General features: G+C 28.1%; 2 protein-coding genes across 17 annotated transcripts; both read right to left on the bottom strand.

The window, feature by feature from the left end:
* Positions 1-7: 7 nt before the first annotated feature.
* LOC107173265 (homeobox protein TGIF2-like) lies at positions 8-1,807 on the bottom strand. Its single transcript, XM_089220775.1, has 3 exons — positions 1,453-1,807; positions 1,202-1,356; positions 8-341 (listed from the first exon to the last, which is right to left on the bottom strand). Exons 1-3 carry the CDS (start codon positions 1,627-1,629, stop codon positions 221-223), a joined length of 453 nt encoding a protein of 150 aa, XP_089076901.1. The 5' UTR covers positions 1,630-1,807; the 3' UTR covers positions 8-220.
* Positions 1,808-8,328: 6,521 nt separating this feature from the next.
* On the bottom strand, positions 8,329-21,730 carry LOC107173316 (uncharacterized). Of its 16 annotated transcripts, XM_089220831.1 has the most exons (14): positions 21,443-21,730; positions 20,153-20,235; positions 18,963-19,283; positions 18,716-18,838; positions 16,651-16,826; positions 13,741-13,873; positions 12,687-12,842; positions 12,539-12,609; positions 12,345-12,445; positions 11,944-12,265; positions 11,674-11,889; positions 11,197-11,520; positions 10,606-11,132; positions 8,329-10,291 (listed from the first exon to the last, which is right to left on the bottom strand). In XM_089220831.1, the coding sequence occupies exons 7-14, from the start codon at positions 12,784-12,786 to the stop codon at positions 9,967-9,969; spliced, it is 1,986 nt and encodes a 661-aa protein (XP_089076957.1). In that variant the 5' UTR covers positions 12,787-12,842; positions 13,741-13,873; positions 16,651-16,826; positions 18,716-18,838; positions 18,963-19,283; positions 20,153-20,235; positions 21,443-21,730; the 3' UTR covers positions 8,329-9,966. The 16 variants fall into 16 exon arrangements, with proteins under 16 accessions (XP_089076957.1, XP_089076964.1, XP_089076965.1 ...); XM_089220838.1 differs by lacking the exons at positions 20,153-20,235; positions 21,443-21,730 and adding an exon at positions 20,055-20,129 and having other exon boundaries at positions 18,963-19,121; XM_089220839.1 differs by lacking the exons at positions 18,716-18,838; positions 18,963-19,283 and having other exon boundaries at positions 16,651-16,844.
* Positions 21,731-25,895: the final 4,165 nt, after the last annotated feature.

The following is a 25,895-nucleotide window of genomic DNA, read 5'->3' as shown; positions in this document are numbered from 1 at the left end:
ATATCACAATAAAATATATTCTTAGCTATACATAATATAAAGATACTAAGAAAGATACCAATATTATCTATAAGTATCAACTAATAAGATAACAGTCCTAGGTAATTAATTTATTGAACTTAACAAATACACTTATAATTAAAAACAAATAAATGCTTAAATATGAAAAGATTAACTAACGACCGTACATAAAAAATAATGTATACATAAATATATATTATTATGATGTACATGAGATTCGTGGCAATTTAGTAGCTACTTCTGCGAGTAATTGTAAGTTGTAATCTTCGTTTTTGGGTTCAACATTAGTTTTTGATTCGACCAATTTTTCATTGGTTTTGCTAAAAAATAAAATCTATAAATAAATAGGTACACTTTAAGTAGCTTCTGGTTGTTTTTTTTAATTCGATAACATTACTATTTTAATATTTAGTTGCATGTGTGTGGTTTCTAGTAATTATAAATTGTATTACATATCCTTTGAGACATGATACATTAATTATTAATCTAATAACAGGTATAATGTTCATGGTCATTTGTTTTAAAATTACATCAAAAACCAAAATCGATTTTGTCGAAAAATGAGTGTGCGTAAAATTTCCCGTTTTCCCTTAATTTTTAGTTTATTTTTCTCGATTATTTAGAAAAGTATTAAGAATTTTTTCCTTTTGACCCTCCAAAGTACCAACTAGATTCACATTCAGGGTACTGAAGTCAAAAATTGAAGCATTTTTACTGCCCCAAAACGTGATGACAGACAAAAAAAAAAAACACACACACATTATGGTAAAATCAATACATTCATCGCTCCGCTCAGAATCTAAAACTCAATTATTGTAAAATCAATAATATGTTTATCGATCTACTCAGAAATCAGAATCTAAAATAAAATTAGAAATTCCATACATGAAATGAATTTATAGTTATAATATGAAGGAGGCGGTCTAGGTAAGCTTGTAAGCTTCTCAAACCTCTCACCTGCACATTTATATTTAATATTTATAAATATTATTTTAAAAGTTTTTTAAAATACAAATATAGTTTATATGCCTTATTACTTGAAGTTATTATATATAATTATATATAGTTATTAATACTTATTAGCTCATCATTATCTATTTATATAATAACCTACGCATTTTTACATTTAAAACTTAATCACTATATGTAGGTTTGGTTAAAATATTTATAGTATTCATACCATTGAGTTTTCTTTTCAAAATGGTGAGCAAAACTGTTACGAGTAAAACACGTGAACTTTTTAATTTTCAATAGTATTAGACTTTTGTCAATATCCTTTTCCTTTAAAATGTTTGGAAGAATTCTACGACGACTATTTATAAACCAATTGTAAATCTATACGATTAAACATTTTTTAAACACATTATTACTATAGATAATTTTTGTATTGAAAAATTTGTAAATTTTATATATATTGTATATTATACCTACTTGATTTTTAGTAAGATTTGTAACTTCCATCAAAATTTTCTTCGTTGACTCCGATGGATAGGGATTGGTGCAATTTTCTTCAAGCCATCTAGTTAATATGTTAACTGCAGCTTTAGGTAAATTTGGTCTCTTCTGTGGTCTTACCGTAACTTGAAGTTTCCTGTTGAATTTAGCCATATTTATTTTAGCAACGCCAATCTAATTAGGAAATGTATTATTTAAAACTAATAATTTAATTATTATTTATTACTATAAATTAAACGAAACAAAATGGACAGACTAAGTTGTTTACTGTATAGTTCGAATAAATAATATTGACACTAAATATTGTTCTGTATATGAATTATTGGTTAGATTATAGTTGTTCCTGTATACCGGCTAATTGTAAAAGTCGAACGCATCTGCTGTCAAAACCTATTTATAGTAGAGGCATGTGTTCTAATCTAAATGTCAAAGAGAACAAATTTCGTAAAGTGCTTGAATGGACATTGCTGTACTAACTATTTCAAAGTATATATTATTACACCTTCATGTTTATTATAACGTATTATATTATACAATAAGTTCGTCTTAATTAGTAAAAAATAAAAATATTGTAATACCTACTGATTTTATAGGGACAATTTTTAATAATCTACCATTTTTCCGATATCAGACCAATAAGCCATGTATTTATAATCGATATAATAACAATTTATATTTTAATTTTCGGAGAAAAAACATAAATGTGAACCAATATTTAAATAATAATAATAATACCACAAACTTTTACCTGATAAACCTTACTTTAAATAAATAAGCATTGACTATGGTTTATGAATAATAAATTAATAAAATACATAAATCAGTAATTATACCTACCTACATATTTTTTTAAATTTTGATATAAAATTGTTCCGTTTAAAGTTTTAATAAAGAGAATTAAACAAAATAAGGAGAACGAGAATGTCGGTCTGATGTGAGTATAATAAGTGTCAAGTGAAGTGTGAACTTTGTTATGCAGTAAGTCACCGTAATGGTTGTGTTAAAATTTTCAATGATAAATCATTAAATAATATGGCGAAAAACGATTCGGAGTGGAAACAGCCTGTCAGCATAAATGTCAACATTGTCTACAAAATAATTGGTTACTACAACGAATTTCGTAAAAATTTAAATTCAAATATTCATCAACAATGATATTGTAGCCTTACACCTAAACTTTTTTCAATTTGTGTTAGGAAAATTTATGAGGAAACATGATGTAATAGTCAATAGAAAAAATTTCAACCTTCAGGTATAAACATTTAAAAAATTTTAATTACAAAATAGTGCATTTTTTAGTTTTCGAAAAATTTAAAAGTTTACTAAACAAATAATTGACATATGAATATATGATGTGATATAATTTGAGCGCACAGTCGAATAAAACCTAAAAAGCCAAACATTTGAGGCATTCAAGACATTTGAATCTTTAAGTAGCACAGAGTTGCAGAAAGCGTTTAAATATTTTCAATATGTTATCATAGTATTAAGAAAATATTGTACATTACAAAATTAGGCGAATGTTTCAAATTTTTACGGTATGTACTTATATGTCGTAGCCACTTCGTGAAATCGATCTTTTCATGAAAAGATGACCATTTCGTGAAATGGAAACACGTTTTTTACACTGTGAAATTCAAAAATATTTCACGAAATGGTCACTCAATTTTAACATCGTGTAATTTTTTCACAAAGTGGTCGTTCACTTTGTGTACTGAAATACAACATTTAACTGTTACATTTTAGACTATACCCAAAATCACGGGGATGCGAGAGATTTAAAAAAAAATCGATTAGAGGATTTATACCCCAATATATGGATTTCATTAAGAATTTTGTTTACCATACCGGTCACAGTCGCAAGTGGAGAAAGAAGTTTCTCTAAACTTAAGTTAATAAAAACCCAGTGGCGTATCCAGGATTCATTTTACGGGGGTGTTTTTAAATTTAATAGTCATTTGGTAGGTGGAGGGCTCTGCCCCCCCACACCCCCGTATAACATAAACAAGTACCATATATTGATGTAAATTATTATAGTAAATATTTAGTATGCGTATAATTTTCAAGTCTTATAAAACTTTTATACTAGGTATAACTAAAATAATAACTTTTATTTTATTAATCACAAAAAAGAAATAATAATAATATGGTATATATTATTATAAATTGAGAACCTAGGTGAATTTTAAGCGACGGAATTAGAGTGCAAGTTCATCAATAACCTCTGCCGTAGATATAGGTATATCTCTATGAATATTCATTAAAGCTAGACCATTCAGCCTGTTTTCTCCAACGGTATTTCTTAAATATGTTTTAAGTTTACGGAGAGTTGAAAAGGAACGTTCACTCGTAGATGTAGTGACAGGAAATGTTGCTAAGATAACCAACAGCCTGTGAATCGTAGGAAAAATAATATAATTACAGTTAAGCAAAGCATCTATTACATGTTTCGGAGTGGACTTTTTAATCTGTTGCTTCCAAACCAAAAATTCACCCTTTGCACTTTTTTCATCAACTACAATATCCTCTGCATATATTTTTATAAGTTCAACAAAATTTTTTTCATCATCATCTTGAACACTTAGTAAACAAGAAAATTTTTTAACAAGTGATTTATGAGCTAAAAATCTTTCTCTTAATTGGTTTGAAAAACTGTCCAAAAATGGAATATATATAGATAACCTAAAATATTCTTCACTGTAGTTGGTGGTGAAATTTGATCTATGTTTTTGATTCTTTGTAGGTATGGTGATTGCAACTCCCAAGGTTTCGCATTTTCTGTTTACTTCAGTATAAATTTCTTTAAACTCTGCTTCAGCTTTTTTTCTTAACTCCATTACTGCTTGAGACACATCTTCAGCTAAATCCTTAGCCTTAACCAAGTCCAAATTTTCTGTTTGTAACTGACGACTTAAAGGCAAGCTAATGCGAGAATATGTCATTTATGGAGTATCAGTTGTATATCACTGTTAATAGCAGAAGCCGTGGTTATCACCATACTAAATAATTATTGATATCAATCATATGAATGCAACCAAAATTTCAGTCTGTGATACCACATTATCATGAACTTTTTTTTTTGATTCTGATAGTCTGATAATGAGCGAATGGTAAATTGGTAACAGCATGTATAAATAACGCAAAACTAACTGATACTCCAAAACACAGATAAAGTAGCCAAGTAGCAGTAGATACTTACTTTCGTCTTTCATAGAAATTCGGTTTAATGAGTAAATTCAGAGTTTGATGAAAATATAAAAAAATACGGATGATGGGGGGTGTTCTAACACCCATATCACCCCCCCTAAATACGCCCCTAAAAAACCTACCTAAGGACAACTATTGCACAAGCCACATTGACATCTCTAGCTACACTGAGTATTGAAAATGCTATTGCTCAAAATTTGGACTTCTCGGAACTAATTAAGGCATTTGCAGATAAAAAAGCAAGAAAAGTGAAATTTCATTAAATTTTTATATTTAGTACCTCTGTAACAAAGTATTTTACTAATAATAAATTATATTTTATATTGATAATTATTATTAATTACTATACAATAATAACAAAACTAAGAAAGTACATTTTTTTCTGAACTTGACTAATTTCCTTAATTTTTCCTGTTTAATGTTTAAAAAGAGTGTGAAGGGCGCCGAAATAATTTTTGCACTGGTCGCTGAAAAAGCTAGGGCTGGCCCTGACTATACCTTTAAAACAAACACATCTTTTGGTTTAACAAACAGTTTTACACGAACAACTTAAAAATCCATGACCTCCAGATACAATTTGGACAGTTTCACTCTTGGTTAATTCATTATGATTATGACTTTTATCAAAACCAATAAGTATCATCTACACATTTCAGATAGTCTAGTAATTGCAAATTGCAGTATAATAGTCGTATAGAATAATTTAGATATTATTTAAGTATTTATTGTAGTATTTGACGAGGTAAATATGGATATAATCAAACTTGACGTTTCCGTTAAGTTGTTCTTGTAAAAGCGCTTGCCAAACCAAAAGATGTGTTTGTTTTAAAAGTAGTCTAAAATGTCGTTGTCATAATTCATTTTCCTGCTCTAATAAATAAAAAATGTTCACAATACGGTTAATAAATTAATATGATATAAATAAACTTTATTACTGTATATAATTATTTAAGTTAAATTTATAAGGGTAGAATAAGTTGTTAAATGTTGTATTTCAGTACACAAAGTGAACGACCACTTTGTGAAAAAATTACACGATGTTAAAATTGAGTGACCATTTCGTGAAATATTTTAGAATTTCACAAAGTGTAAAAAACGTGTTTCCATTTCACGAAGTGGTTACGACATTATATATACTGTAGTCTGTATAGGTAGGTACTATGTTCATTGTGCATAATTAAGTATTACCTAACTTATTATTAAAGAGTATATTGTGTATTATCGAGTTCTTACAGCTATAGTATCTTTAGTGGAATAGTCAAATAATATATGTCTCAGTATCTCATTATACTTCATTAACATTTTAAGCAAATACTGTCCCGGTTGGTAGTATTAACAGCTTAAAATTAATAAAAAAAATTTCAAAGTGTTATTTTGTATAGTTGTATAGTAAACACTAAGAAATAATGATATACTAATTGAGTAAAATCTTCAATTCTTAAAGAATAATATTTTTTAGATTACAATTAAATATAACTAAAATCGTTATTTTTCGTTTAAATATCAAATTTTATCAAAATTAACCATGTGTGATAGATATGATGGGTATAAAAACAATTGTGTGTATTTTTTTTGAAATGAATTATGTATTATAAGTTATTCATAAGAAAAAAGTATGAACAATATATATAGGTAATATAATTATCAAGCCTTAAGCCGGGCCCACATAGGACAATAAAATAAAATTTGATTTTGTTAAAATCGGTCTTCATGTAAAAAAATTTGGTTTTTAATATTATTATTCATCTTATAATTTTGAAAACTATTTGACATTCTTAATTTTCTTCTTCAATATTGAAGACAGCTGAAGCGTTTTTAACGAATTTCTACAATCTAAAACAATTGTTATAATTATAAAGCTTAAATTGTTGTCATGCAGACATATTATAGTATGTTATTATTTGACGTCTATATAAATTTTGAATATTTTGACCTAAATTATACGTGAATTATACACACATTACACGTACATACCTACGTGGGCGTCTAATGTGTATGATGCGTGTGATTTGTGGTGATATAGGTACATCCATTATATTATATATAGGTACACTAATGATCATTTACTTAATATACATAAAGACTAGCAGTGATCGAAAGGAATGAAGGAATAAAAAAATTGAATAACATAACTCTTCAAAAATTACATGTTTGCATGCAAGGCTCAAAGTGGAAAAAAATAAGGGGGGAGGCTAACGTTTCCATATAGTGTAAAGCTTTCCATATTTAATCTTTACATATATAAAAGAATAGCTGGCCTCTTTTATGTTCCAATTTTGTTACGACACTAATATTTTTCAAATTTTTTTTTCACAAGGTTGTACCAAATATTCCTGTGATCTAATATTCACAATTTAATTGTATTCGTCATTACAGTATCATGATAGTTTACGCACTCTGTCATAAATAAAACTTTTATTGCAATTGATAACATTATATAGGTAATAATAGTAGGTAAAATACATTTTTTCTTCTTTAAAACACAACAATGTTTGCTGTTTTAAGAATATTTATTTATTTATTTACTCATTTACAGAAAAACTACACACGGGAGCGAAGCCGGTAATATTCAACTAGTTTTATATATAATGTCTAATATATATTATATATGCAATTCATAAACAGTGATTGTGTAAGCATGTTCATCTGCGACCACTTTTAACACCGAATAATGTTCAAATTTGTAATTTATTTCATGTAAAATTTAAATCACAGATAATACTAAATTACTGCATTTTTAAATTTAACGATTTTTAACGACAGCCAGAGATAGGGCACCGAGACACGCCGCGTCCCTCACTTTAACCCCTGTTTGCACGAGCTATAAACGTCTTGGTAATCACCAAGAAGTTTGTAGACATCTAACTTTGACAAAAACACAACTATTTTCTTTTTTATAAAGGTAACCTCAATTATTAAACATGGTGCAGTGTTATAGATACCGTCTCTGTTTTGTACCAAAATAGATCTAATTTATTCCAACTGTACCATTTATCCTATAGTCATCCGATATAACTTATAAAAATATATTTGAATTTGTCATGAAGGTTTCTTTAAAATGACTTTGCTATACTGATTTGAAATTGAACTCGTTAACCCTTTAAAATTTTAGTAAGTAATAATTAATATTGAAGTCAAAAAATTAATTTACTTATGTAAGATAGTCGTTTTCAAGTGAATTATTGTATGAAAAATTCAAATATATTTTCAGAAATCGTATCGTATAATTAGGTTAGTTGTTATGATAAGCAAAATGTTGATGCTTTTTGACCAAAAAAACGAAATAGGTAATTAATTTTTTTCTTTATTTTATTGGTCTAGAGTCCGGTATGGCCATTAGCTGTTGTAGGAGTTACGTCTGGTTGGTACGGTAGGGCGTAGGTTGACAACATGCGTATGCGAGACAAGGTTTTTGACACTAAGAATCCGAGTGGTCACCCACCCAGGAACTAGAGGCAAGTGAGTGATGCGTACTGCGTACTCTCAATCACGTTACGTGATTGATTGCATACTCAATAATTAATATTTGTGTAATTCGTTATTGAAATATATGTGCACGTGTGAGAGGGCTCCGCTATTCTATTTATACACAGTCACTCACACTAATGATAATTTATTAGGCACAAATTCACATGACACATATGATCACACATAGAAAATTGCGTATATTTAACTCTTTAAAAATGGTACAGTGAATAGTGATCGAATCTCCTTAAGGCTCCTGCAAACCCTACCAATTTTTCATCGAAACGACCTTAGGGTCTGACATAAATTAAGGCACTTAGTGAATTACTTTGCATCGGTCGTTTGGTCGGAGCATCTATTTAATGCTTTTAATTTTTTTTTTTTTTTACATTTAATATAAAAAATTGAAAATTGTTGATCAAAATTGAAAAATGTTTATTACCAACAAGAATTTGATAAAATTACAAGTGATCCGACCGATGCAAAGTAAACTTGTGTATGCATTCAACATCTTAATTTTTTAAATCGGAACTCTGGAAATGCTTACATTTTTGTCGGGATTAAAGCTATAATTTAGCGTAGATAAATTATAATTGAATATTTTGATATAATGACTAAAATATTATACATGAATGCGGATGCGTAATATATTGTATATGATGTTGGTGATTTCCGATTGGTGGGTAGTATATGTAGACACTAATGATATTTTACTTTACACACAAAGACAAGTAGTGATCACAATATTATTAATGAAATAATTCACTAAACATGACTCCTTAAAAATGACACCTTTGCACTTTGCAGGGGCCTTAAGCTACTTACATAATACTATAATAGTGTGTATAAATAAATGTAATATAGTATATTTATAAATTTACGATATAAAAATCCTATATTGTATCATATTTTATCATGTAAAAAATAATAGAATATCTTATATCGTCACTAATTCACTTCATAACTATTATATCAATGTATACAACAATAATATAATATTATGTTCACAATTGTTAGGGATACATCGTAACATATATATAGTCAATATAGATATAAACGAGACGTGTTGAAACGATCAGAGTAAATAGTAATTGCTAATTACAAGCTTAAAATTAATAAATTGGTAATAATTTAATAAATATAAATATGTAATTTAAAACAGAAAGATCAGGGTGTACCCAATACCTACAATTCAGTAAAAGTTAATAGGTACAATAATTGTAATATTTATATATTTGTATACCTATCCATACAATCGTATATTATTTATAAGAACAAATGTATAAAAATAAACATTTAAGTAGGTACTAACAATATTTGTGATAATTTTCTGTACTGAGAGTCTGAGAACAATATCCGAGGTAATTAATTACCTAATGGTATAACGTTTATAAATAAAAATATAAATATTGTCTATGAGTAAAAGTTTGAATATAACATAAATATAATATAAAAATAAACGAATCTTCAATAATTACATTTAACTCAGATCCTGAGAAAATTAAATCACAATGATATTAGATAGGTACCACTATAATAAATAGGTACATATTTTAAATCATCATAATGAACACATATTAAACTGACAAGGTGTTATCATAAATAGTTTCTATAATTAGTTTATATAATATAATATATAATTAGTTATAAATAGTTTATATATTTTATTTGAAATATATTATGTGTCTATCTACAAAGTTATATTATACTAAATTTTTCAGTCATTTTCATAATTTAAAAATATAATTAACAATTCTATGTTCAGTTGAGTAATATAATACTTAATACTTCATAACATAACGTACATTTATAATATATTTAATTACAAAAACAAATCCCTTTAAAAATTGGCATTTTAGCGAGCATTGTCCTTGGCAAACAATCTGCTTGATGTCCATACCTGTTAATCCTAAAGACCTCCCCAATGACTTCAAATGTTTGTGATCCGTTATTCATATCCATACCGAGTGTGGCTTCGAAGTATCCGTCACCTGGCGAGGCTTTGAATGTTATTTGAATAGACTTTTCATACACTTTTCCGTCATTGTATTTTCGTGGAGCTTCGTACAAATATGAATGTTCAATAAACGCCAATTTTATTTCAGCACAATTTTCAAGACCATCCAATAGTTTATTAAAATATCTAAAAAAATTAATTATTTTTAGGTTAAATATATTAAATTTATTTCATAGCATCAACATAATATCTACAATATTATATACCCACATACTAAATAATTGTGTTTTGTAATTTTTTTGTAAAAATAAAAATTGTATTTAAATTGTTGTATAGGTTAAGTGAATCCACACAACAGAACGTGTGAAAACTCCACAAAGGCATATTTTATACTAAAATTTTTTTTTCCAAATTATCTAGGTAGGTAGGTTTTATTTTATTTATCTTAGTTTTAAATGTTTATCTATTTAGTATTTAAATTAATAATATAGAAATCTAACCTTATGACTTCATTTGATGCTGCAATGCTATATGGGTGTTCTGGTTCAAGTTGCTTTTGTTGACCTTCGTTACAAACACACAGCCATTGAGCCACTCCGGCATCATTGCAATCTCTATCTAATGGAACTGGTTCAAAAAGTGATAAGCCCGCACTACTAGCTGAAAAATGATTCCTAACGTATTTGTCTTGGATACTATTTAGTAAGTGTTGTTTGATTTCAGTCGATTTGTTTTGATTATTCAATGTACTTAATATATGTCTGAATGTAGCATAAATATCATAGGTGGATGTCAGTCTCATACGGTTTTCACGAAGGGATTCTTTCCAAGATGGATACTTCGTGCTTACCCACTCTGGAAGTATTACGGTGACCATTGGCATTCTGTCCTCTATGGTTCCAACTTTGGTTCGCCGAATGAAATCCATACGATTTCCATGATCACCGAGCACAAAAACCACAGTTCGATTGAAAAGCCCTTCGTGGAGAGAAGTCTTGAGAAATCGCATATAATCTAAGTCTATCACCTGTTAGGAATAAATGCAAGATTGATTCATTTTAATTTCAAACATACATTTAAAATACACTTACCCCAACAGTATTGACAAAGTCATGACTAACTTCATTAAACAGTGAAAATAAGAAAAGTGGAGAGTCTTTATAGACTTTAAGGAACGATTTTAAATAGTCGAAATAGATAAGATGTTTAGGCGTTGGTCCAAGGCAACCAGGTGAGCTCATCTTATATAGTATCGACTGTTCTACGGCTAACCAGAATGGGCGCATGTAATGCAGAGTTGGTTGTAAAGTAATCCCTCTAGCTAAATAGTCAAACATGTTAAATTCTGGCTGGTCCTCGCCATATAGAGTCGCGGCACCTTCCTCACTAAAGTCCTTCCATATGTACGGCCAGTCCTGATGTACAAAAAAATAAAAAATAAAACTGTTATAGATATTATATGTTACCTACTATAAATTGTTGTTTTATTTATTACGCATTGCTCTATAATGTTGAAGTATTAAACATTGCAATTTAGACACATTGAGCATATAATATTGTTCACGTACGTCAAACTTATTGTTATGTTCCGTGATAAATGACCGACCTGTTAACATCGGTATCACATTTGGAAATGTGTTCTCACCCACTTTGGTGAAACCATGCATCATATCACCATTCATTTCTTTGTTAATGAAATTATATGATTTCACCATTTGTCTCATAAAGTTTAATCGTGAAATGGAATCGATTCCAATCACGGCTACACCTAATTCCATGTCATCCTATTAATAAAATACAATTATTATCTATGGAGTATTATAATTTTCTTGAATTACATTTAATATTACTTTAAATTTCCTAACTTCTGGCCTTCTTCTAGCATATGCATGAAAGTTACTATACACAGTTATGCCAAATAAATTGGTGCATGATACAAATATGAAATCCGTAAGAGGTTCGTGAAAACCAGTGATAGGAATTTGTGGACCGTACTCTAAACGAAAATCGTCATCGATTGGGCGATTAATTTCTTGATAATAACAACGAAGCGTATTTGAGGTTAAGGAATAACCGGACTCTTCAAATCCTGATGCGTTGAACTGCAGAAGCCCAGTGCTCATGTTGATGTAAGTCAAACGATAAGACCTTTCCATACATCTAAATAAAAAAATAAGTGTTTAAATAATTGAATAATCAAAATCAAAACCATGCCATAGCCTATAGATATGTTACTCACTTTATAGGTTTTGGTACGAACACGTATTTGAGAATGGATGAATCAAACGGGTTAAGTATAGGAAACTGACAAGTAACTCTTGGGTCACGATTGGTTAAATTCTACAATATTTAAACGTTATTGAATTCAAGCACTTTGCTAATATTATAATATATATTTCACATATTATATGCATTGATTTAGCTGCAACTTACTTCGTAAACTACCAAATGTTCGAGTTTCGGCCTTACCATCTCTTGATGAATGTGATACACCGTCACTGACGCTTAATAAAATACAAAAAAAAAAAAAAAACGCATTAAAAAAAATAGCATAGTTAAGCAATGGCTATTTTTATCTCACCTAATGTTGTGACAAATATAAATAGATATCTTATAGTATAGTAGGGTTCTATAGTTTGTTGATTGCTGTGTGTTCTCTTGTGTTTCTTATAATTCGTCATTTTAATTCTTATGATAATCACCACATGCTTTTTAATTGCCTTAAGAATGGATTCTCCTGTCAAAAAAAATAATGTTAAGGTATTGTATCTCATAGATAAGGATTGTTTATTTTCAGTACATAAGTATATACAGACAAAACATTTTAGCGCTTCTTACATAGAATGGACAGTTTTGTATATTCTAATTATTTTTGAATATTGTTACAGATAATATTTTACATTTGATCCCCCATAGTTCTAAATAATTATAATTCTCTATCGAGAAGAACGAAGTATTTTTTTCTACTATAAAATCGCCCATAGAGACCAACAAAAATCATGGTCTTAAAACCAAAACATTCATTGGTGGCCGCCAGTGCATTAATGGGTTTAATACTTTGACTTGGTATATGAAAACTAGTAAGATTTATGTGGAATAACCAGAATAACTGATACTGTTGACGGGGTAGTAATGTCCGCGCGATTCCCCTTCAATTCGTGAAACCGTTATAAAAAAAACGAAAATATAAATTTATTTATTTATAGAAGCACTAGGAGTGTAATAATCTTTCAATTATTATCTCAAACAACCATCACCAATTATTAATCAAATCAATTCTTTGTTTTTTTTTTCAATCAATCGTGAGTTATTGAGAATTTATGTAAGCAAAACATGTTCAGAGTTACTTAAAGGCCGTTAGTCATTACTCATTACACATTACTACATTAGATACCTATCCACTAACAGTACTAATATTTTAAACATTTAATTGATGAATATGTGTAAAATCTTAAGGCAGGTTCAATTTCTTTCAATCTTATTTGAAGCGTTTTTAAAAGTAATATTTAATATAGGTTATCAAATCATTAAGTTTTAAATTTTAAACTAGATCTAAGTCGTTTAGATTAAATTAATTATTAATTTTTAGTTATTTAGTAGAAATAAACCTCACAAGAAAGTTAAAAAATACTTACTATCTACTTAAATATTTGTTTTATTTTTTAATTTTTGGTTATTTGAAATAATTTAGGTACATTTTTGCCGACACTTGAGTCTTGAATCTTGATATAGGAACTTCGAAGTCTATTAGTAATCCATAAAATAAGCCTATGAAAAAAAATAGGTTAATAGGTATATATATGTATACTATAGATTATAGGTGTACATTCATATTTGAGATGGTAAAAATTTTCTATTAATGTATACACACATTTCTTCTACTCATTACAGATGTTTAAATCACCTGACTGGTATTTTTTTTAACATTAGGTATTATTATTTTTTTTTTTAACTGGTGTAAAATTAGAAAACGCATACATTGTAATCAGCAAGCGCCTGAAAACACGAGTATACTGTATACGATGTATAGATGTATATAATACTATTATTATACTTAGGTTGACGTTGACATTGCATATTATTGTTTATTTGTATGCATTCAGGGTGAATAAAAGTGTATAAGTTAAACCACCAGTTTTTACAACAATCTTGATCGTAGTATAGTACCATTGATTTTAAAGGTGGTGCATAAGTGAGATACATAATACCAGGTGTGGACGGGATGATGGGATGCTACAGCATCCCTTACCCTAAAATATATTCGATCTAAAATTTGATCTAATTTGTTTTTAATTTAATATTGTACAATTTTGTTTGAATATTTTGTTGTAACTTGGTACCTATTCACGATTTTTTCTTATTTTAAATATTTTATACATAATCTACATATTTTAAATTTGCTGCACACATTTTTTTTATTTGCCCTTTGAATTATGTAGCATCCCATGCCCTTTTTTACCAGTTCACGCCTGCATAATACGTTGGTTAGTTAACATACGTAACATAATATTATTACACTTGATCATAATTTAGTCTTTAGAGTATAAAAATAGTTGCATATTATGTACCTATATATTATTATTATAAAACGGCAGTGCATCGCGGCGGCAGCGTTGGCGAATACCCGACCGGGTGTACTTATAGAATAAGACCGGCGCAGTCTAGTGAATAGTGATCGACTAGACGACGCATTGCGTGTATCACACTGTATTTTGTGGTACAATAAAAGTACAACAAGACCAAGACTGAAAAATCGAGAAGGGGGTCTAACAAATTTTTAAATGGATACACTTGTCATTTTAAACTTCAAAAATATTAAAATTTTAAAACTTTTTCTACATTTAAAAAAATTGTTTGGTGGGGGTGGGGGAGAGACCTCTAGACCACCACCAGTTACGGCCTTGAGTACAACTGTGAAAGAAGTAATGACCGACCGATACAATGTATGGATTACCAGTGCGCGTCGATGATAATACAATAAGATTTTATTTTTAATTATCATATATTATTCTCGTGTCTTTATAATGTAAATGAGCGTAATAGACAATCCGTCTTGGACCAAATGTCACAATAGCGACTGTAGTGAGTAGCGAATATCACAAAGTACAAATATAAGACATCGTATACAACACTTTAGGCTGTTGTATCATGAAAAGGCTACGGGGTGAATGCCAAAAATACACAAATATTATATATTTATACGATTAAACGCGAAAATTGGAAGTACCATTGTAATCGAGTTGCAAGCAAGATTTTTAAGCCTCCATTTTGGTTTAAAGAAAAAAAAATAGTATAATATTAGGGCTCGGATTTAAATGCACTTAAAACCATTCAAATATGCTCTAAAAAACAGCCAAAACTGTCCCTAAAAAATGTATTTTACCTAAAAAATGACCTTAAAAATGTCGTTTATATTTTTAGATTCTGAGCCGAACGAGGAATGTATTGATTTTACCATGATGTGTGTTTTTTTTGTGCATCTGTCACACGTTTTGGGGCAGTAAAAGTGCTTCGATTTTCAACTTCAGTACCTCGTTCGATCAGAAAGTAAAACTAGTTGGTATTTTTTTTTTTTAGGGGGGGAGGGGGTCAAAAGTAAAAAATGGGGGAATATTATTAATTCTAAACATAGATTCTAAAATATATATTAATAAATACGCTAAATTTGTACAGTATATTGAACGAATTTGTATTAAATACCATAAAAATGACCCAATAATGCTAAAAATGATCTTAAAATAAAAAAACACCGAAATATACAAAAATGCAAAATACAATTTTTAGCTCTGAAACAGTCGTTACATGAAACGAATTATGTATTTTGAAAGTATTTGTCAATGATCAACCAATAACAGATGCACTTTACAATTTGCATTGAAATATGGATCCTAACAAATAACAATAACATATTAAACGTGGCGTTATACGTGGATACAGAAACTGAAATTTTAAAATCTTGTGTGGTACAAAATTAAAAAGTAGCCTGTCAGTGACTGTAATATGAAAATCTGTTTTTGTTATTTTTTAAATTAAAAAAAAAAAAACCATTTCGAATGAATTTTTTGTTTTGCGAGAATATTTATATCAATTACCTTCTTTTTCTATGTTTCGAAGATTGTTTTCTAATATTTTAGCTATAATGATAATAATAAAAAAAAATCAACTGCCACAATACTTAGAAAAAAAGCTTATAAATGAAAATAAAGAACATCGAATATTTTTACCGATAAATTTGACAATAAAAATTTACATCTGCTGATGATTCAGCTTTTAACGACTAAACAGTTTGACTGAACGTCGATGTTTGGTAGTGTGGTCGCATAGTTTTGTGTAGGTACACGATAAATTGCGTGGGGACGGGGAGGGGTTTATCCCGCCTAATATTAAGTGTAAAGTACAAAAAAACTAGATATTTTAGTTACTGAGCTGAGATTGAGTATTTTTTCGATTTGCATTGAACCAATTTTCTGGGGTCGTCCCTGACACAGGACACTAGTCATAAGTCATAACTATATATATTACATGATAATTTATCGTATACATACAATTATATAGCTGTAGGTTAAGTCGTATTAATACAACGAAAACGACATCCGAACGACGACGACGTCCTTCGTGCAGGCGCGCCGGCCGGTCAAACTTTAGTGCGTCCCCACACACACGGCTCGTATTGGTGAGACTTGACAGACGGCCAAGAGCGTTTACCGTTATGCCAGCAGACCTACGCGTACGATATTAACTAGAGTGACAAATTATAAAGTACGTTTTGATGGGCTGTTATTGATTTGAAATAAATGGGACACACTATGTTTGTTTTTTAATTTATTAATACCTAGTTTTATTTTTTATTGCTTACCGAGACGAACCTAAGGTGACATCACCTTTGTCCTTTCAATACATTTTTTTAGTATCGAATGTGCGTGTGGATATTATTTTTATTTACGTTTTTTCCCTCGATGATATCAAATAATTCATAATTATATTTCTAATTATGTACAAAATTATTAAAACTTCGTCATATTATCAATTAATAATTATATTTTATCGCCGATGCAATAGTACAGTAAATACATACATTTATAAATATTATATTTTAATCAATGCCGTCACCAATAAACATGGTGACATTGTGACATTTTCTATTATTATAAACGATAATGACTGTGGTACAGTCGTAATGATACGATATGCGTCCATAATTTTCCGTAGGTATTATACAATCTAGGGGAATGGGGCAATTATTTCGAAAAACATCAAAAATTACTAGATTTTAGATTTTCATATTTAAGGTTTTAAGTCCTAAAATAAATTGCAAATCTGTAAATGTAAGTACCTACTCAATACTGAAACTGTATTGGTAATTAACTACTATAATAGACAATATAAATAAAAACATATGATTGTATGAGTCCATTATATTTTATTGTCATTAACTTAATTATTTTATATTTGTTTAAACATAACGACGAAATATATTTATGACTTTAACGTCATAAACATTCTTAGAAATCCGTATTGTATACTATTAATTATTATTATACAGTATGTCAGTATGTGTTTACTTTTTATTTTACAAACGTTTCATGTTTAAATTTACTCATATGATAAATGATTTAGTTAGTTTGGTAAATTTATTATATCTTGTTATAGGTTTATTATCCATGCGAGTATAAATACCTGAAAAATTTTACAAAGGTTGAATGAAAGGTTAGGTTAGGTTTTTTACTATTTTGGTAGAGGTCTTAATCAATATTATGGATAAAATAAACACCAATTCACGCGATAGTTGTTATTTATTGTGCTATATATAGTGTATTAAATTGGATAATATAGGTACTAAAAATTTTGGTATATGTGTTAGTAAGAGTGTATATTGTTATACCTACTGAAACGAACAGTGCTGGTAATTTATTGTAATGGTTACCGTTGAAACAAATTCTATTTTACTATTGTATATTGGCATATAATCAAGATAATATAATTTAATTATATCAATTAAACTTTAATAAAATTTCTTATTTATAGATTTAATATTATTTTTAATTCCAGAACAAATTTGAATAAGTTTGAGTCTTAATATCCCGAAATTTTTCATGTTAAGCACTTTAAAGTTAAAAATAGAGAAATCAAATGCGGGAGAAGAGTATTCTATTAAGATGTATTACTTAATTACATCGATACATTCAATTTTTAAGTTATTTAATTGAGATGATTAAAGCAATTATAGTTGTTATAAATATCTCTACAAGTAAATATTTGATATAATACAACATTTATTATAGTTATAAGTTATAAGTTTAATATAACAGATTAAATTGTTTGTATTTATATCTAATTTATAATTTTATAATTTGAAATTTCAATAAAATGCAATATATATTTTGAATTGATCTTTTATAAAAATTTAAGGTAACATTATTATCGAGCGCTTTTTGTACGATTGTTATTATATTTTAATTTTAAAGCGAGCTATATGAGTATTTTAAGATATCCAAACAATTTACAATTTTAAAATACTCGCTTTAAAATTAAAATATAATAAAAAGCTTACGATAATAATGTTACCTTTAAGTTTTATAAGAGGTCAATTCGCTCTAAATTTTAACTCACGGAGCTAAGCGTGATCTTCTGAGCGTAAAATTTGCCGTGTTACGCACTTGTAAGACGGAGACAACAAATGCAGGTATAACGTCCTCATAATTATCAACCACATAGACCGGCCACAACTAAAGTCTATTGAAAAATAATAACGATTTGCGCTTTTGGATATTAACGCTAGATAGTGTATATAATTAATTATAATATAAATAATAATATCAACGTCTAACAGTTGACAAAAGCTCAATACCTCACCTACCTGCATTTCCAGACGGTTTCGCCCAAGACGATCGCGTGCTCGAGTGGACGTGTTGCGTTTTTTCGTTGGGCCGCACATCGAAATGCCGGACACGTATCACTGCGAGTGGAACGTTATTGGCGTACTTAACACTCATCGCTGGTTATAATTAAAGGCCATCTCGTGTGACAACACAAATAATATTAATAATAATAACTAATAACAATGGATAAGCCGAACTGCGTGTAGGTATGGTTTCCAAGCTGCGGCTGGTGGCTGGTCGCAACGACTCACGCAGATCGACTGGTTCTATTTATAGTTGTGAGTGTGGTTTTAAACACGCTGTTTGGGAGTGTGAGTTTGATAATATGAAACGAAACGCATTTTTAAATTGTGAATGAACTGTATCAGAAATAATATATTATAACAAAATTTCAATTATAATTATAAAAATTGCCAATAGTACGGACGACACGTTGCGCACTTATCGTATAGCGCTTTCCGTGGTCTATATACGACGAGTAATCTAAAATTAACTAACGACAGTGTGCCGATATCCGACTACAACATATCAGTCGCAACAATGTCGATAATAATAATAATAATAATAATATAATATATATATATAGGAAATTGGACACTACTCCATACGCAACACACGCGATTCATAAATCGTTGGGGCTTGCGAATAAAGTGGTCAGAAAGCAGCGCACTGTGTGAGTCCTGTTGCGTGCCATATTATTTTTATTAATTTTGCTCATAATAAATATGTCGAAATCTACATTTTTGTCGAACGAATGAACGATGATAAAGTTTTGGTTGAAGAAGATGGAAAGCACTCCTCTGAGTTGTGTGATAGCTCCCACTACGTTGAATATAATGAAGCTGTACCTTATAAGGATGAGATTTGGAATAAAATTTCATCAATAGTGGGAAAATCATGTAAGCTTCTACAAATAAGTTGAATTTTAACAATGAAATAATTTGACTATTAAGTTAATAACAATAAAATATGATGGACTCATAAAATCATATTTTTTTATTTATATTGTCTATTATAGTAGTTAAGTACTTAAGTTAATTACCAATACAGTATTGAGTAGGTATACTTACATTTATAGATTTAATTTTAAAATATACCAATAGCCAATAGGTACTATTTAAATTGTTAATATTGTTATTCTATAGATTGATATAGTTTGAAAACTTACCCAACTTATATCGCAATAATTTGTACAACTCTAGTGTATATTTTGAGTACTGTATACAACTTGTAGAATAACGATTAACGCACCTGTATAAACAAAATTGACATATTATTACAGTGCAGTGTACATAATACACAGCACAACTTTTCAACACGATAACAAACGTGTTTACTGTACATTGAATAGTTACAAATGACAACCACATGTGTGAGTGCTTATATGAAATTCATTTCATGTGTATGTCACGGCCGTTACGGGTAATGTTAACATTTGGATAAAGTCGACATTAGCCGAATAATACAACATTAGCCAACTGTTAACATTAACCGTCATGGATATTATTAAATATTGGTTAATGTTAAAATTAGTCGGATAATATTATGATGTCATCCAAGAACTGTTGGATAATGTTCTAACCATAAAAATGTATAAAATCATTTTAAATTATTAACAATATTGAATATATTTAAAACACAATTAGAATAAATATGTATACATTATTAATATTATAATAAAAAATAAAATTTATAAACTAAATTAAACTATATTAAGACGTCTTAATATTTCTGGATATTTGAATATTGTGATTTATACAGATCAATCTGTTAATCTTCAGGATTTAAAACCAAAATACAGGAAGTATGTGATATTTTCAGTGAGGACTAAAGTAAGTTGGAAACTTTGACTGTGTTTTTGAGGTAACTTGAATCATATTTAGGACATGATGACGAAAACTTTGAACAATTCATAAGATAAATTTAGTGAATACATTTTATTTTTTATTATAATAATATCAATATTACTATTATCAGTATAAATATTTTTTTATACATTTAATACATACAATTGACGAAATATCATACTTTAAAAATAATGTTTAATTATATTTCACTCTTATTTTATTTATTTCCAATGGTTATAAATGAAAATTTCATTAAACACGAATTATGCATAAATTCAAATTATGGCTTACTCTAACTTGGTCAGTTTTGTAAATAGAAGAAAACTTTTGATACGAAAAAAAAAAAAAAATAATTTATTCGAATATATAGAGAGAAAAAAATAGTGTTTCCATTTAAAAAAATTTAAGTTGTATGCGCATGTGCACACCAAGAGTGTTAAAAATTTGAAATTTATCTGAAAATATGTATTTAGGTGCTCCCTATCCCCTCTCGAAAATCCCATTTCAATTGTAATGAATTTAATTGGCCCTTAAATAACTGTGGGTTGTTATATGTCTTTAAATCAACTACTCATTAACTAGGTATTATATTATAAATTAAATGATATTACCTCTCTCTGATCCTTGCCTGTTGAAACCGTAGTCAATATCTGAGGTATTAAATGCGATGACCAATAAAAACACTTTTTTCTTTAATTTACAATAATACTTATTAATTTATCCAACCTTTTTAACACACCTTAACGTGCATATATTTTAAGCATTTATAATTAATAAATCTTGTTGTATAGACGATCTGCGTAGTCTTTTGATGCTCGCTTTTGAACGTCTATACAAATAGACAACAATAACGCGTCTGAGCCCAGTGACTAAACACTAAAGACGGAGCTCTTTATATCTAATATTGTATGTGTGTGTGGGTGTGTATGTGTGTATGTATGTATCTTATCTTATTCTTAATGACTAACAATTATTATAATTATTTTATTATATATATATATATATATAGAATCTAAAAAGATATGATGGCTTAAGCGCACATCATTACAAATACAAGGCAATCCACCTGAGATTTTTAGTGTTACCTTAAATTGTGATCATATTATATTCACTTTAATGTTTATCGGCAAGACGATTGATTAACTTGGTTATATAGGTTAATTAAGATATTATACTCTGGCAGTCCAATGCTTTGTTATCGTATAGAATGGTAACAACTCTATTTAGTATATCACTTTTAATATTATACAATATTGACTGATTAAAGTTAACATTATTCGGATAATGTTGATATTTCATGTTTATAAACGAAAAATTACACATTAGCCAAAACGAATGGCTAATGCCGACTTTATCCAAATTCCAACATTACTCGTAACAAATACACGAGTATCATCATTATTTTTATGATGTCATAATTACTTTTTTGAATAAAATTTTATAAAACGATACAATTTACCTGTATTGAAATTTGAAATAACAAAATATATTTGTGTATTTAGGGGTTCGCTTTCTTATAACACTTAAAACCGGGTTTCTATTAAATATTGATCATGCGCCTATTGGCTGTATGTAAACTGCGGCAAAATTTACCTTTTTCTAAAAGTCGATGTGTAAGCTGCGGCAAAAAAAATTAAGATTATACAATCTGCGACAAAACCGATAAGATACATCATACAAACTGCGGCAATGTATTTTATATACTTTCTATATATACTACGTATACGTATCGTTACGATAATCTATATACACGTTTATCGTTTAATTAGGTATAATACCTATTACGTGTTATGACAGCTATAAGTATCTCTTAGAGTATAAGGCTTAAATATAAAGAAAAACCAATTTTTAAATATTGAAAAATATGTTATTGTTAAAAAATATTTTTAAAAATCGTATAATCAAAAAATCAATTTTAAAATTAAAAAAATATTATTATTATTAAAAATTATTTTAAAAAATCGTATAATATTCGTATAATCAAAAAAAAAAAAAATAATAATAATATAATATAATACGTATTACGTGTTGTGGCAGCTTTTGGTATCTCTTATTAGAGTTTAAAAATACATTTGGATTTACCTTACCAATTTGTACTCAAGACGAAACATCACATAATTAATTTAACGATATATGTACATAGGTATGTACTATATATAGTATATAAAATAAATCGCCGCAGTTTGTATGATGTATCTTATCGGTTTTGTCGCAGATTGTATAATCTTAATTTTTTTTTGCCGCAGCTTACATATCGACTTTTAGAAAAAGGTAAATTTTGCCGCAGTTTACCATCTCCCCGCCTATTAAAGTATTAAACAAAGACTACAATAACAAGTATTACTCTTTCTATTGAAATGTCAAACGAGACAAATTTACTGCAGGTGTGTAACAAAAGAAGGTAGGCAGTAAGCAATTACAAATAGAAACAAAGTATCCATGAAAAAAGTATCTGGTAGCAAAATAAAAGTATTTTCTTGTTCAGTAATAACAGTCTATAGTTCTTTAATTGTTTTTATTTAATTTTTTAAACATAATATAACTATAATATGATAACCAATTTGAAATAGTTAAGTATAGCTTAGTATCTACCTACAATAGTTTTTTTGTGGCACATGGGTGTGTCTTAAATACTCTTTGTATAAATCACTGTACTCATAAAAATCTTAAGAGTGTAGCTATTAGTTCACCACAAAACGGTATGAATGTATATTGCTAAAAATGTTTCACTAAATATTTAAAACTAGAACAAATAGATTCTTGCTGCAGACATTCAGACAGAGAACAATATGAACATAGATAGCGTTTATTATTTATTCATTATTTTAATTTAATAACGTTTCATGTGTTTTGATTTCTTTTTACCGGATATTTTTAACATAAAATCAATCTCATTCTTAAAATTTGTTTCCTACCATTATACAATGATCTACTTAAGAGTGCATTAACTTTTGGGTTGGTAACTTAATTATATTTTTTGTAAAATCTAAAGGCAATAGTATTGTAATAGGCAATCGAAAAGACATCGGGTCTACTAATTTCAGAGATAAATTATGAGTACCTATTGGTTATAAATACATTTTATAATTCATTATTGGTATACATAATTAATTTATAAAAAACAGAAACTTATATTCATCCGGTTTTATGCACTTAAGTATTCTTAACTTATATCATCGCAGAATGGTGGTGTATCATTATTAAAATATTAAATTTAAAAAAAATAAACGATCCTGTACCGTATATACCTATAGCTCGATTTGATACAGTATTTAAAATAAACTATAGAGTATACTTTAAATGCATGTAATGTAGAATATTTTTAATTGAGTATTCATATCTATAACTAACTAATAAGAGTTTATGAAAATATTTTGAAACAAGTGAACGAGATATCAACCAGAGAACAAAAAAAGCCTAGCATTAGAAATTAAAAACTTTTTCATCCAAGAATCGACTGTGATCTGAGTTGATTAAAATAATATCTGTAAAAAAAAATTTATAGTTTTGTGTTGCCTTTTTTGAGGAGTTCATATTGCCATGAGAGACATTCTTTAAATTCTGTAAATTATTTTTCAGTTAGAGATTTAAAAAAGTTTTTCTTTTCATATCTAACATTAAAAATGTTAATAGAAAATTCCATAAAAGTTTGTTTTTCTATATTATCGAAAGGAACATTTTTTATTAGCGTTTGAGTTTAAAATGTTAACAATATTGGAGTGGAGTTTCACCTGTAAGTTAATGAATTTTCAATCCATCAGTTTTAGATATTTTGCTTTAATGTTTATAATTCATTAGTATCAAGACGTATTTAGAAAAAAAAAACGGAATTTAATTATTTTTAACCATTTATAAAAATATATTAAACTAAAATTAATAAATATAAATAAAAAGTTTTTAATAAACAGGATTTGTAAAAATATAAAAAAGTATGTAATAAAGGATGAAAAATTGACTAATAAATACTAAAAAATACCTTAAATAGTTTATGTTTAATAATAATCTAAAAAGAATAGATTTTCCTATAAATGTACAGCCCTATATAATATTGATTTAAATCTTTAATATATTTTATTTACAGAGATATCAAATGTTACGGATATAAAGAGAAGTATCTGTAAGGAGTATACAAGTCCACTACGGCTTTGCTTCCTTTTAAATGACTTGGGTGCTTAAGCCCCTTTAATATTTTTGAGTGATTTGCGCCTATGTTTGAAACCCTCTATAATAGTTCGCATGATCGGTGTGTATTACTGTTGTGTAAAGGAACCTATATTTTAAATTTTTGTTCATCATATGCCATTAAACTTATGAAAAATTAATATGCTTCTCTAAATTAAATTAGATATCTCGTCACTTATTATTCTATATTGTGAACTACGATGTTACAAGAGATATAAAATATTGAGGAAATTTTTTTTTTATTATTAGTGGAAAGGCTAAAATTCGGACATCAAAGACAAGTTAGATTTTAGAATTATTATTTATTGATATTAATACTTAAAATTATTATGTTTTTAAGGTCATGTTCCAAACATTTTTTTTTACACAAGTTTTAATTTTATTCAATTGATATTATAAATTATTCTACTGTTTGGTAACAAAGACATAATATCAATTATTTAGAAATCATCAAATTTAATAAAATATTTGGTATACATTATATAATTTACCGAACAAGAACAATTTCTAAAAATAGGTACTTGTGTCTGAACAGTGGATTAAAATTAACAATTAGTATCATTTTTTCATCGACAAATTTACATATCGTTTATGAACTCGAGGTTTTAGCATCTAGTATAATATTACGTCATCACGATAGTCATATTTATTAATATAATTAATATTGATATTTTTATTTTTAGAGTGAACTGCTAACTTAGATAATGATAACTTAGATAGGTACCTATAATAGCTTATCAGTTGTCATGCTAGTCATCTAGAATTGAGGTCTAGTTTATCGTAGTTCTAATTAGATATTAATGGGTAATGGGTTTCTTTATTGACGGTAATTATGTTTTAAATTAATACTAATTTCAGAATTTGTGTGTAGATCTCTAAAGT

Source organism: Diuraphis noxia, unplaced genomic scaffold, assembly GCF_037042655.1.
Source record: "Diuraphis noxia isolate RWA-SAM2 unplaced genomic scaffold, SU_Dnox_SAM2 contig0002, whole genome shotgun sequence".
Taxonomy (NCBI): Eukaryota; Metazoa; Arthropoda; class Insecta; order Hemiptera; family Aphididae; genus Diuraphis; species Diuraphis noxia.
Note: the sequence above shows the minus strand (reverse complement) of the source record. Positions and strands in the feature narration are given on the sequence as shown.

Bases quoted from the DNA above. Each gene is read 5' to 3' on its own strand.
- LOC107173265 (XM_089220775.1), bottom strand. From the start codon at position 1,629: ATGGCTAAATTCAACAGGAAACTTCAAGTTACGGTAAGACCACAGAAG. The intron at 1,357-1,452 runs GTAGGTATAATA...TTAATCGTATAG, and splicing joins CAAATCTTACTAAAAATCAA to ATTTACAATTGGTTTATAAA. The intron at 342-1,201 runs GTATGAATACTA...TTTATTTTTTAG, and splicing joins TTTGAAAAGAAAACTCAATG to CAAAACCAATGAAAAATTGG.
- LOC107173316 (XM_089220831.1), bottom strand. From the start codon at position 12,786: ATGACGAATTATAAGAAACACAAGAGAACACACAGCAATCAACAAACT. The intron at 12,446-12,538 runs GTAAGTTGCAGC...TAAATATTGTAG, and splicing joins AACATTTGGTAGTTTACGAA to AATTTAACCAATCGTGACCC. The intron at 11,521-11,673 runs GTACGTGAACAA...TTTGTACATCAG, and splicing joins AACATAACAATAAGTTTGAC to GACTGGCCGTACATATGGAA.